The sequence below is a fragment of the Lissotriton vulgaris genome, chromosome 4_1 (assembly GCF_964263255.1).
Source record: "Lissotriton vulgaris chromosome 4_1, aLisVul1.2, whole genome shotgun sequence".
NCBI classification, from domain to species: domain Eukaryota; kingdom Metazoa; phylum Chordata; class Amphibia; order Caudata; family Salamandridae; genus Lissotriton; species Lissotriton vulgaris.
Window position 1 is genome coordinate 562742337 of NC_141691.1, and position 13495 is coordinate 562755831.

A 13495-nucleotide genomic window follows, 5' to 3' on the forward strand; every position below is an offset into this window, starting at 1 on the left:
CCAGCCACCTCAGAGGCAGAGCAGACACCGCCATATGTCCTGCTGCTGATAGAAAGAGTATCTGCAGTTTCTGCTTAGTGCTTTGGCAAGAGGTCTTTAGCTCAATGGTCATGCTTTTGTTTCTTTTCTTAAACTGCAATCTCTGTATATTAAATAACATGTTTTCGAGTTCTTCAAAGAGTTAAATGAATAATGCCGGATTTGTTTAGTTGCGATAGTTGAATAAAAAAATACATATATTATTAAAAATATTAGGGACCATATTTACAATATTGCTGGTGCGGAGAAGCACAGCAACTCACCTTGCAGTGCTGCCCTGTGTCACAGGGAAAAGGCAAGAAAGCACTGTATTTATCCAAAACTGCGCATTCTTGTCCTTTTCCCCTACTCTGGCGCCACTTTGGCCGCCTAAAGCCACCATGGTGCAAGCTTGCCTGTGTTTTTGTATGCAAGATTGTTTTGTATCCTGAGAGGCTGTTTCCTCTTTCTGTGTGTGCTGCAGAATGCAGTACACATAGAAAGAGGAAAAACCAAGGAGAAATAAAGATATTACTCCCCGTTATGGCTCCCCTGGGAAGGTGTATCTTTTTGGCTCATTCCCAAGTTTACAAGGTCTTGCAAATCTAGGAATGCATCAAAAACCATTGGAGTTGTGTGGGAACACCCAGTCAATATCAATGTCCATGGCAGACCTACCCAGGGTAGAGTAATGCAACGCTGCAATTGGTGCTGCATTGTGTTACTCCAGATTTTTGGAGCCAGGCAAAGCGGATTTGCGTGGCTTTTAAAATATGACTTAAGGGTTTGCGTCTCTCTTGCACCACATTGTATGGTGCAAACGCGACGCAAACCGGGTCATAAATATGGCCCCAGGTTTCAATGTTTTGAGGAACTCATGTTAAAACTATGGAATGCATATTAGAGCCCTGTTGATGTTATTGACTGGTTTCATTTTCTACAGAGAGATGATATCACGACACAGTTTTCCCAGATGAGTCTAAGCCGCCAGTCATCAGGAGAAACCACCGACCCACCTTCTGGGCCTGTATACCCGTCACCTATTCTTCCACCACCACCTCCACAGACTAGCTATGTTATGGCATCGCCAAGTCAGCAAATTCCTCCAGGAAGTTTTGCAGGTGCAGGACCACCAGCCTCCCAACAGCCAATACAGCCGCCACCCCCTCCACAAGGATACGTTCAGCAACCCCCATCGCAGGTATGTAGCTTGTTATTTCCTAAAAGTAGCATGTACAACACAGAGAAGTGCAGATCTGGTATGTATTACATGATTGGTCTTTGTAACGCTGCAAATAGGTGTCGGCACTGCACAACCAGTCAGCCACAACAAAAGCTGCAAGAAGACAATTATTTTTTTCTGGAATGTCCAAGCATTTCCAGCACTTTCATTGTTTATGGAAATTGAAACTCAAGAAAAGTGAGGTGTGGATATTCAGTTGGGCAATATTGCTTGGAGCTGGCTTATAATGATATACCAGCATGCCCTCTGTTCTATACACCATACTAGATTACCACCCCCTGTCACTTAAGGCAAAGATTTGGATCCAAAAGTTGAATATGTATTTTGCAGTATGTTTTTGATGACATAAATCAGGGCATTTGTATTCAGGTGTGAAGAGGAACTTTTTGGTTTATATTTAATTGACTGTTGTATGTTTGGGGGTGCTGTTGGAGACTTCGATAGAAGCATTAGGAGCACTAGTCACTTATGCTATGGTATGGTAGAGGGGCTGTCTTCAAATAGAGTGCACTTGCAGGTCATTCCTCTGAAGTCAAACCCCCCAGATCATATCTGGGGAGAGTGGACCCTGGGCGCCAAGACAGCTGAGAAGGTTTGTCTATGGATTTATTCCAGCAATGTCTGTGCGTACCCATGTTCAGGATTGATCTGTCTTGACATTGTTGGTATACCTTCCACAAGAGGAATATAGAGAAAGATAGCTAAATCCATCACATGATTACAGACATCTGTGCTTAGTCATGAGATTAAAAGTTTAAATCGTGCCCATAGCCTTTCATCCTTCCGAATTTGATTGAATGATACCACTGAGTTTGGAAAAAGAGTGAACTTAGTGGATCATCTATCTGAGGACTGCAATGCCATTCGGAATCCAGGAATGGGTGCAGACTAGGGCTGTATGCCCTTTACACAAAGGGATGCTACCGTATAAAATCTGCAATTTTGCTCGCTCAGTTACTCCACAAGTGAGTGCATGTGCACAGCATGGAAATACAGAGCAGTGGTTCCCCAACTGCAGTGTGTTCCCCTACTGATGCCTTCACGGCCCATACTTGTGGGAGTCTTAAGGGCCATAGCGCCGTCACAGCCACTTCAGCGGACCAGGTACATCTTCTTTTTTCACTCTACACGTGAAGTTAGTGGGTAAGTACATGTTTGCAGACAGGGCAATTTATTTTTAAAATAGTTGCAGAGCCACATTCAGCACGTGTGCAGCTTCATAAAGCAGTCCGTTGTTTACAGTGTTTCCAAACTGCATAGATTTGTATACTAGGAGCTATAGAAAGCAGTTAAGTTTATTTCGGCAACCCATTTATTCCAGTTATAGTATCATCTTAATGTTTTAACTTCTCTAGTTGCAAAGAGTTAATCCTGTGCATTCTGTCTAATAATTGTGTAATTTGTCTGCTGAATTAGTTTTCACTATTTTAGCATGCTTAATTAGCATCACAGACATAGAAGCTGAATACAAACCTCATTTGTTTTACTTCCAATCCTCAAGGTAGGATCTGTTAAATGTATGGGCCTTCAAATGTATCTTTATACTATGTGTTAGATAGCCTTATTAATTATTTATTTTAATATGTTTTTAAAAGGTGTCATGCAGATAGCTGCTTCAGAGCAAGCTGGCTTGAATGAGGTGATTGGATGCACCAGAGTAGCAGATGCTGTGGAGAGGCAGGGGAGGTGGTGTGTTTCTGGTGGACTTTAATCGAGCAGCTGCAGGGATATTATTACATCAAACCATGTATATCTGCCTGGCCAAATTCCAAGAAGAATATGGTTGACTGCCTCATACTAGTGGCAGGATTTTATTCCACAAACTGTAGAGACTAACTCATGTGGATCAACCTAAGAACTTCCCGTCGACCTAAGGGAAAAATAATTATTTTGCTTTAAGGAACTCTCATCCACCAGGGATACCTGTGGTGGCATGCTCCATCATAGAGTACCTTCACGTTCCATTGTGGAATGGGGCATACTACAACCTGTAAGATGCATGGGAGCAGTTTGTTGGAAAAGAAATAGGGTAGTGATTGGGGGTTGGGTTACTCTTTAAAAATACCTGCCCATTAGCCCTAACGTATTTACATCAGCATTATGGAATAGTTGTGGATTGTGGTAGTATCATCGGTCCTGACGAAACCCACGAGCATTTGGAAACATAAGTGTCATTAACCTTGACCCCAAGAGGCAGTATGGGTAAGTAGAGCCCAGAGATTCTCAATCTTTTACCATTTTAAACCATACCTGCTGGCTCCCAGATTAAAACATTAGGGCTACCAGGCAGGTATTTTTAAAGTGTAACCCTACCCCCACTCACTACCCCATTCCTTTTCCAATAAAGTTCTCCTGTGGCGCTCACATGTTATAGCATACCCCATTCCACAATCGAATGGGAAAGGCCTCTATGATGCAGCATGCCACCAAAGAGTACCCTTGGTGAGCGGGAGTTCTTTAAACCAAAAGGATTCTTTTCCCTAAGGTTAACAGTAGGGTTCTTAGGCTGATCCAATCGAGTTGGGCTCTATGGTTTGTGTAAACTTCTGTGTTAGGTGAGGATGAGCCCATGCTCTTCAGCACCTCTTCACTCTCCTTAATTTGTTTAGATTGTATTGCTGCATCAAGCTGGTGAGAGTCTCATGTCCATAGCCATGAGGCACATGGTGGATGAGGCACAGCATTTGCACTGTGATCTTTTTTTAACATTGAACTAGTGAAAAAAATAGAAAATATAATTTTCATTTTATATGGTAGGGACAGGTAGGAGAAAGGGTTGGGAGACCAGGGTCTATTGTTAATATATGCTATCACCCAATTTATTTCAGTGCACAGTTGAAATTAAGGCATTTGCTTCGAAATATTTACAATGTGATTTCTGAGCATGAAGCTTGAACCAGTTCCTCTGTCACTGTTAAGCATAAACCCAGGGTTAGAGAGCCCAGATACACTACTTCTGATACAATAATAAAGCAAGCACTCCTCTCATCCAAACCCAGAACACCTGGACAAAATGACAGCGCCTTTGGCATAAGCTGTTATATAGTCAATCATATCACCATTTAAGACTTTTGAATGGCTACCATGAAGGACACCCAAGAAGCATGAAAACAAACGGTACCCCAAATACCTAAGGTAGATAGATGTGAGTAAAATAAATAATCCTTTTACTTTTGCAAATTTCACTTTTGTTTTTTAAATTGATAAACTAACTAATTTCGCTCATCTCTTTAACCAAAGCCCATACCTGAAAATGTATGAAGTAGTCAAGGCAAAGGCGCTAAACTTCTTCAGCATTGGTGGTCACAGTCTCATGGTCATGGTCTAGTTCAGTATTGGTCCTGTGTACCAAGGAGGTCCGATGAGCTTCTATCAAAGCTCCTGAGTTCTATTTCCATAAAGTTACCTATGACAGAAAGGCTCAAGTCTCCTATTTAATTCACATGTCAAATGCTACTCACCACAAGCTTTAAGACCAATTTAAACAGTTACTAGGCTGATCCAATACCTTGTATTTGTCAACATGAGAAATAATGTTGGCGCCCAGTTGCATCAGAATGCATATTGCTGAATTATAAATTGTCAGCGCAGAGCTTTCCGAGTTGTATTTGGTTAATCACCGCTGTAATATCTATTTCATTCTTTATTAGGCATATCACTTCAAGCGCTTGTGAAAATAGTAGACATGATCTCATTACTCTTGCTCAGTTTACTTTCCAGTCTGCCCTGATTATCTTGACGTGCATTGTTCTGAAAAGGCCATCTGCTCTTTACTTGTTCTTTTACGCCTCCGTAACACCCCGCAATGGATTTTTAAAGCATATGTCTTTGTCTCTAGGTTTATTTGACTTTCATGAGCTCCCCCAGGCATCATTGCGTGAACCTTCCCCGCCAACCTTGCCTTGCGAGCGCCCTTGCGCTTGAAGATGCATCTGCCCCATCAATGAATATGGATGAGGCGGTGAGCACACGCCAACTGTCCTCCCTCCCCAGTGTAGCCAGGCAGAGCCACCGACACCCTGAGCAGGTAGCCATTCATCATATTTAATTGACTTGAACATGTTAGACACCTCAGATCAGTAATTTTGTTGTCTTGCCGAAGACTGATTGCTTTCTTCTGCTCACCACCTAAGACCCAGCGTGTCCCATGGGTAAGGCAGAAGAATACTGAACGTGATTACTGCCATGAAATCAGATGCACAGAGGGGCTGTCAGCCCATTTTCCAAGCACGCATTTCCATTTCAACAATTTTAACTTAATTAGTGATAAATAACTGCCTTTAAACCACAGTTTAAGAGGCCGGATCGTTAGTCGCTTGGCGCCTCTTTCATCACCTCCCGCGCGCCACATTTGTGACAAACAGGTGACGGCTTTATCTGCTGAACTCTGTAAAAAAAAATCTATAATTGTCATAGCGCGGCGGCTCCCAGTTTCTAACACCCATTTGCATCGCGTTTGCCTCAATGATGGTGCTTCAGCCTCCGCAACACGTTTGCAAATCCATGGCAACTGTTGCTACTTCAGAGGCAAAATTAATACCAAGGCTTGCGACGTGAAGGGATGCTAATCTCGAGCACAACGCCAATGTGCTGACATTTTGAGACAAAATTATTGTACTACCATTTGGCCTGACATATACAGTTTCTTAAGTGTGGCTCGTGCTGCGTCTCTAATTAAGAGTTCCCTCTGAAAATGTTCCGTAATGAGCAGTTTCACATACCGCCTCTGCAGCCGCGGAAAAAACACACTCAACGATCGTTGTGGATTCCAACAGCATCTGCACTACGTTTCACGAAGCTGCTTAAAGATGTCTGGATTAACCCCTAATGTGCAGAATTGCAATCAAGCCAAAGCAGGCTTGGTTCACAGAGGCCCACCTACAATTTTTTTTTACAGTGAAACATTGAGGGCGCGCCAGTATAGCGCATGCATTACGTCGCATCCTTAAGTGGTAAGAGGAGGAGAGTGGCCCAGTAGCTAGAGATGCCAACTTTAGAACCTGTGCATCTAGGTACCCGCGGCGCTTGGCTCTACTTCATGTAACTCTGAGCAGAGCCTCTCTGTGCCTATAAATGTGAACTGTGTTTGTGTAATCCCCACCCAATGTGCACAAGTCTCCTTACATGTGCAGCGCTCCATTGTGTCCTAGGTAGGTATGCACATTACCCACACATGCATTATAAGATTGGCAAAGGGTGCAATGTCTGTGTTACGCATATGGGAGGCCTAATCTTCAACTTCAAACCAGGCAGAATTTCAGTTTAACACATCAGGTGACATCTAGGGATATAAAAATAGGTGTTCTTAGGGAATTTGTCAGGAAAAAGCTGTGCAAATAAAGGAAAGAATACGGGTGTAAATGTTAATGATAGCAATGCATGCACTTATCTATTCTAAACTTCCTGAATGAACCAGGAATGCATGGTGCAAATGGTGTGCTCCAGTGAACCACTATTTTATATTTACAGATGGTGCATAGGGAAAGAGAAGATATTTACAGGAGGAATGTTGCCCATGAGTTAAAGAAATCCCAAAACTCTTTCTTTTTTAATTTCACTTGTTCCCTTACCCTATGCATGGAAGTCCTGCAATACGAATAGTCTTCAAACACTGGGTTAGGGAAAAAAAACTCAGCAAATGTCTGCATATTTCCCTCAAGTGCACCTGAAAGATGTGTAACAGTCATACATTTCTGCATTGTGTAGGGTTTTACCGCACATTTTTGCTTTATTACTTGTTTGTTAACCTGGTTCACTGAGATCCAGTTAGATCCAGTAATACAGGATTCTAATGACGATAAAGCTGTGAACTTTTTGTATGTGTTAACCATACATTATGACATTTGGCAAATCTTTCATGAATATGTTGATTTGGGCGGCATGTGTTCAATAGACTGTGCATGACCGTCACATGCTCCTTGACATTCAGCTAAATTTCAGATGTGCAGTCTGGCATCATTTTATTCAGACACATACAATTTGCCAAGAGTAAATTTAACTAATCCCATAGAAATATCATTACAATCTCGATGCCAGACATCACTAGGAAATTGTGAGATATAAGGTAAAGCATTCTAACTTTATATTTATTTAGGCTGTATATGCTGCAGAACCAAATTTATTTCAGGCACAACAATCATTAAGATTAAGTACATATTGATTGCAAATATATATATATAGTGTTTGAAGGTACAATTGAATAGAGCAAGGCGGAAATGGATGTGGGAGAGAGCATCAGGCATGTCCAGAAGTCAATCTTTAAGTATAGAATGTGGAGAGACAAAGGTAGATATTCATGATGAATAATTTTCGGATGTAATTTAGTGTAAGTACAAGGTAGAAGAGATCTCAGCCTCAGCTTGACTTTGGCATTTTTTAATAGATTGGTCTTGGGTCTTGGCCATCATTGCAGCAGTAATTGGATGTCATGGATTTCTTTCTTTATAGTAAATAGCTAAATGTATAAAACATGAAAGATGACACATGGCTTGTGATGTCCTTACCTGGAAATCATTTTGAAATGTTTTCTAGATGTGATCCTTCCGACACAGACCTTTAATGCATAATTTAATATACTCCTTTAACTTGAGCTTCCAAATCCAAACATTGGTTGTTCCACATATGTGAGCATGGGTCCTCTATGGCTTTTTGAATGTAAAATACCGATATAGTAGTACTATATATATATTTTGATTTCATTTACTGCTAACGATAATCTGTCTAGTGATTAATAATGGCAATCACCCTGAACTCACCTTAAAATCAAGTACAGTGGCTCACTCTCCTCTTGATGTTAACCCATTGCCAGAGTAACACTGCCAGAGATGGGCCAGAAAATGTGCTGCAAAACGTCTATTTTTGGCCACATGATTTAGATAACCTTGCCTCATTAGTTGGTCCTCCATGCTGCTTATTGCTAGTAGCCTCCTCATGGTAAAACTCAGCTGTGCTTTGGGGTCTTCTATTGTGATGAGAAATCAATATTTTGCAGGGAATCGTAAGCATTGCATTTGGTGTTTACTGCTATAGTTTGCATGGCTGTTGTGTGACTTATGAATTGTGTTCCTAAACATAACTTGAGAGTGCAGTGTTTTATTTTTGGGTTTTAATTTGTAACCATCATTGCTGTGTGTTTTTTAAATGATCATTTTGATGATGCATTCTGACCAGTACAAGAAGTGTTTCCAACGGTAAATTCAGTTTTTCGCATGACAAGATCACTCTGCTATGGTAAACTGAAATCTGACCTTTGCAGTATAGTAAAAAATGTGTGAATGGGTGTTTATTAGAACAGCTGCTGTAAATATTGTGGTATTGGACCACTGGAGCCTCCGCTATGTACAGTGTTATCATCCATCATGTAATTTCAGATGCCACATTGATGTAATCAATGATGTCATTAGAACGTCATCCGTGATGTAATATGAGAGGTCATAAGCAGTGGATGGCAAGGGTGCAAGTTATAATTACTTAAGCGTCTCATTTTTTTTAGTTCAAAATTTTATGAAGCCACTGAACTATCACTATAACCTTTGTTTTTTTCAGTGAGTTTGTAAGGTTTTTTGAATTCCTAACTAACCTGTGATTTCTTCAGTGATAATATAGTTTTTTTTAATGTAAGTCACTGTCAATATAAAAAAAGGCAGACCTATTGGTTTTCCTAAGTAGTCATTGAAGTGTCTACAAATAAACATTAACATAAAGCATTTGTAATTAAAAGAAAATACATTAAACAGGTGTTAGAGTATTTTTTTTACTCTGGTCAAGCCACAAAATGCAATCATAAAACAAACCACAAGAGGTCCCTGCATTCCCAAACTGAAGGGAAAATGCTCCAGTTCTAGGAATTCTTCACAATCTCATTACATTTTCCTGGAGTCATGTTCTATAAACTCATTGAAACAGAGGGTTAATTTTTTAAGTATTTCTGGGGAGTGCTGCTCTATCTGCAGCTCCCCACACCACTTAGAAAATATGCTGATATTGCCCCTGCCCAGATTGTGGCACACCACCATGTAGCAAAATATAGCTAAATTAGCACACTGAGAGAATTATGGAATGCCCCATTCCAGGAACAGTGATCAATAAGTGAGCGACTCCAGTTGCTCATTTAATATTTTTTCCCCAATATTTCTTTTTTCTATCATTTTGTTGGGGTGTCCCAGTTCTACCTGAGATACTCACAGCTTTTTATTTTGTTGGGATCCAAATGGAGATCCCTAGGGGCCCGTGGCCCCACTGTTTATCAGCAAGCAGTCCCATTTTGAGGGGCGACGCAGGCACCAGCCACTCTTATTAAGTGTTTCCCAGGGTGGAACTGAATTCCACCACATTTGGCAGAAAGCTGGATCTTTACCCAAAAAGCTAACTTTTTGTGATTTTGTGTAAATCGGTTCAGTAGTTTTGAGAAATTTGTTTAAAATATATGTATAGCTGGATAGCTGGGATTCTGGTTTGTGGTTGGCATTGGCTGCCTGCAAGGATTGGACACAGAAACTGGCCACAAGCTAGGCCCTGCCCACGCCCACACTGCACATGGTTGAAAGCTGTGTGTGGTGGGGGTTTGCTGCTTACTGGGGGTTGGGTGGAGGGCGTAGCGGGGGCGGGTTTGTATAGTTATAAATGGTGATAAAATGTTAATATACATTAAAAAAACTAGAAATTTGATGACAAAAAACAGAGATTAAAGTGAAGTTAAAACCAGGGATGGTAATAATATCTTATTTTGTGTTAAAGAATCTCAGAAATGTACTGATAAATAAAGCGGCGTTATAGTAAGGTGAAAATGTCAGTTTAAAAGTAACATTTTAAGCTAAAGAAGACACCGAAATTCACCAGTTACAGTTATTTCAATTAACTATAGCTCACTCCCTCGTCATGCACTGCTTATGACACAATCTATTACATTATTGTTAAAATCAATACTACATTTGAAAAATACATCTTTGACCACAACACTGCATGGGGGTGAGTTATAGTTCATTGAAATAACTATAAATAGTGAATGTCAGTGATATCTTTGAGCAAAAACATTGTAAAGGAATTTCAAATGGCTTCAAGGTTATCAAGAAAACAGAAAATGCATTTTCAATGGAAACTGGGATGTAACCATAACTAGAAAGGTGCCATTGTGGCCTCCTATGCACAATGGGTTCTTATTAAACTGATGTAGCATGGATGGGTTTTCATTAAACTGATGTAGCCTGAAAGACCCTCTCCAACTCAGTCATTAGGTCCATTTAAAAAGTATCTTGCTTTCAGCAATACTTACATTCATCATACTATGGAATACTGTATAAAGTGCATAATTGCTTAATTGCCCCTGGTACATTTCAAGCTCAAGGGTAGTTCTTTTAATACCTTTGGAACAAAAATCACAAAACAGCTCTCAAGGTAATTCTGTTGAAAAGTAATAATTAGATGTTACTACATGATATGGGTCTCTGGACAGATATGAGATTTTCTAGTTTGAAAATGTACCATTGTTGGCAGTAGATGCTCTATAACAAAAGCTTTCATTTGTTTGCTCATGTATAAACATCTTTGCCACAATACAAAATTAAATGTTAACTATAATAATATATATTAACTCTGAAGATTTGTCTACCTTTGAGGTCTTACTTTTATGACTAAGGGCCTGCTTACGAGTTTGGCGGACAGGGTTACTCTGTCACACTATAACATTATATCATATTTACCTTGTAATATGATGGACTGGGCATCCATCAAGTTTTTTACAGAGTATCTCATCCGCCAAACTTGTAATCAGGCTTTCAGTCATTTCAAAGTTTTGAATGCATATGTAGCAATTGAATTTTCATGATGATTTACTTCTGGATAAATTTACCTCTTATAGAATTTTGGATACAAGTCCTGGAAACATCCTTAATGGGTACTGTGTACACCCTCATAGTAGTTCTTTTCAATTTTTTATTCATTGGTAAAAGTTATACTGATGTTTGATAAGTACAATCTAGCTCCAGTTTCAGCAGACTCATGATGCATAACAGAAACATGATAGTAGATGCCAACTGTTTAGTGGGTCTTAGCTTGTAATGTTGAAAGAAAACATAGTGCAATTACACAGGTGGGAGAGCAGGCGATAAAGAAAGAGTAAGAGTGAAGGGAGACAGATTATGTTATTTCCTGTAGGCATCAGTCCTAAATGTCAGAATTATAGGTCACAAATCATTATATATTTATGCTTCTTTGATACCTTAGAGGTTGACAATAAAGTTTGGCAATGATAAAGATGATATCATCTTCAAATTTGTGAACCAACATTTAAACATACATAATATTTTTTAATAGTCATATATAATTTCTTTCTCTCCGTCATTCTTTGTCTTCACTTACCCTCCCTCCATTTCTCTCTCTCTGCCTTTCATTTCTACCCTCTGTCTCTCTCTGCACTGTTTTTTTGGATATCATATTTTAAATTTGTTCTCCAAGGAGTTAAGATGTATAAAAGTTTTTGCAACAAGTTGAGGACTTTGTTTCCAATGTTCAAAAGTATTTTTTGGGCACGACACCTGAGACTCACAAAATCATAGGCTTTGCAGCTGTAAAACACAGAATCACAATGTTATGTTATTAACACTTATATCGGGCATGGATACTCAAGAGTGTCCTGGCACGGGAGCCACCTGCCAATGCAGCAGAGCTGAGGGAAACTGTGGATTAATTAAAAAGCACGGTCTTTATCTGCTTCTTAAACAGCCTGGGGCCATGTGTATTCTGCAGTTGATATGGAAGGGAATTCCAGGCTTCAGCTGCCTTAAAAGATAAAGAACTGCCCCCCATTCGAGTAAGGTGAAAGCGGGGTATCACTGCTAGATGCTGCGCGGCTGATCGCAATTGTCTTTGCGGGACATAAAAACCAAAGCGTCTCCATAGATAGGGCTGCCCAGATCCATGAAGAGCTCCATGGGCAAGAATGAGGGCTTTAAACTGGACACGTTTAGCCACAGGAAGCAAGTGTAGGTCCTGTAGATGTTGTTTTATACCCAATCTTCCTGAGATGCAGAGCAGAGCTCTAGCTGCGGCATTTTGTATAGTTTTCAATTTTTTCAGCTGGTATCCAGGCATGCCAATAAACAGTGCACTGGCATAATCGATGAGTGACAAGATAAGGGCATGCGTCACCATTTCCTTGGCTGGTCTGGGTAGCAGTGGAAGGAACTTCCTGAGCGATTTCAATGTGCCAAAGCACACTCCGGCAAGTTATTTATATATGCATAGAAAACCGTAGGTCCTCACTGAACCAGAATCCCAGATTCTTGACAGAATTGGCAACTGAATTAGACATTGGGTTCTCTGTGGGCCAAAGAGCCTCCCTAAATTGTGGGGGAAAAGATCCATACAGAAGTACCTCCGACTTGTCCTCATTGCACTTAAGATGAGCCAGTGTAAGCCATTTAAAAATGGCTGAAAGGCAGTTTTTAGCTCGATCCGGGGACAAGTCGTTTTCCTTCCACATGAAGAGGAGCTGTGTATCATCTGCATAAGTTATAATCTTAGCTCCCAGCTCTTCTGCTAGATAGATCAGGGGAGTAACATATAGATTGAAGAGAAGGGGACTCAGAGTGGAGCCCTACGGAACTCCTGTGGTCACCTTTCTTGGGGCAGAGGAGAACGAAGGCAAACAACCTGCTGAATTGTTCTATCCTCTAGAAATGATTTGAGCCAATCCCATGCCAGACCTGTTATGCCAGTGCTTGAAAGATGGGCAAGTAGTTGGCGAAGGGGCACCGTATCAAAGGCCACAGAGAGATCCAATAAGATCAGAGCCGTTCTTCCCCCTGCGTCCAAACATTCTCTAATATCCTCCGACATCTCAACAAGGCCCGTCTTTGTGCTATAAGTGGCTTTGAATCCCAATTGGGCTGGATAGAGAGCACCAGATTTCTCAACAAAACTGGCCAGCTGTTTTTAAAACGCTTTCTCACACACTTTTGCCACAGCCGGGAAAAGAGAAATAGGTCGGTAACTAGCTAGCGTTGAGGGGTCTAAAGAAGGCATTTTTAATAGCCGTTGCAGTTTGGCCTGTTTCTACTCAAATGGGACCGTGGCAGTCTGAAGCAACATATTAATGATGGTGTTAACCTCAGGATTGACCACCTCAGCAGCCGCCGCTAGCAGCCTAGCCAGACAAGGGTCGGCTGGAGAACCCGATATCATTTATTTAAGGATGGACAGTGAGTCATGCGGGGCAATGGGAGAAAAACCCTTCAG

General features: G+C 40.7%; 1 protein-coding gene across 6 annotated transcripts in view; it reads left to right on the forward strand.

Moving 5' to 3' along the window:
• ARPP21 (cAMP regulated phosphoprotein 21) overlaps nt 1-13495 on the forward strand; it is a 325940-nt gene that overhangs the window by 182359 nt on the left and 130086 nt on the right. For all 6 annotated transcript variants that reach the window (XM_086964746.1, XM_086964751.1, XM_086964752.1 and 3 more), the window contains one exon: nt 962-1219. In XM_086964746.1, the coding sequence (XP_086820872.1) occupies nt 962-1219 (258 nt within the window). The remainder of the gene's footprint in view (nt 1-961; nt 1220-13495) is intronic.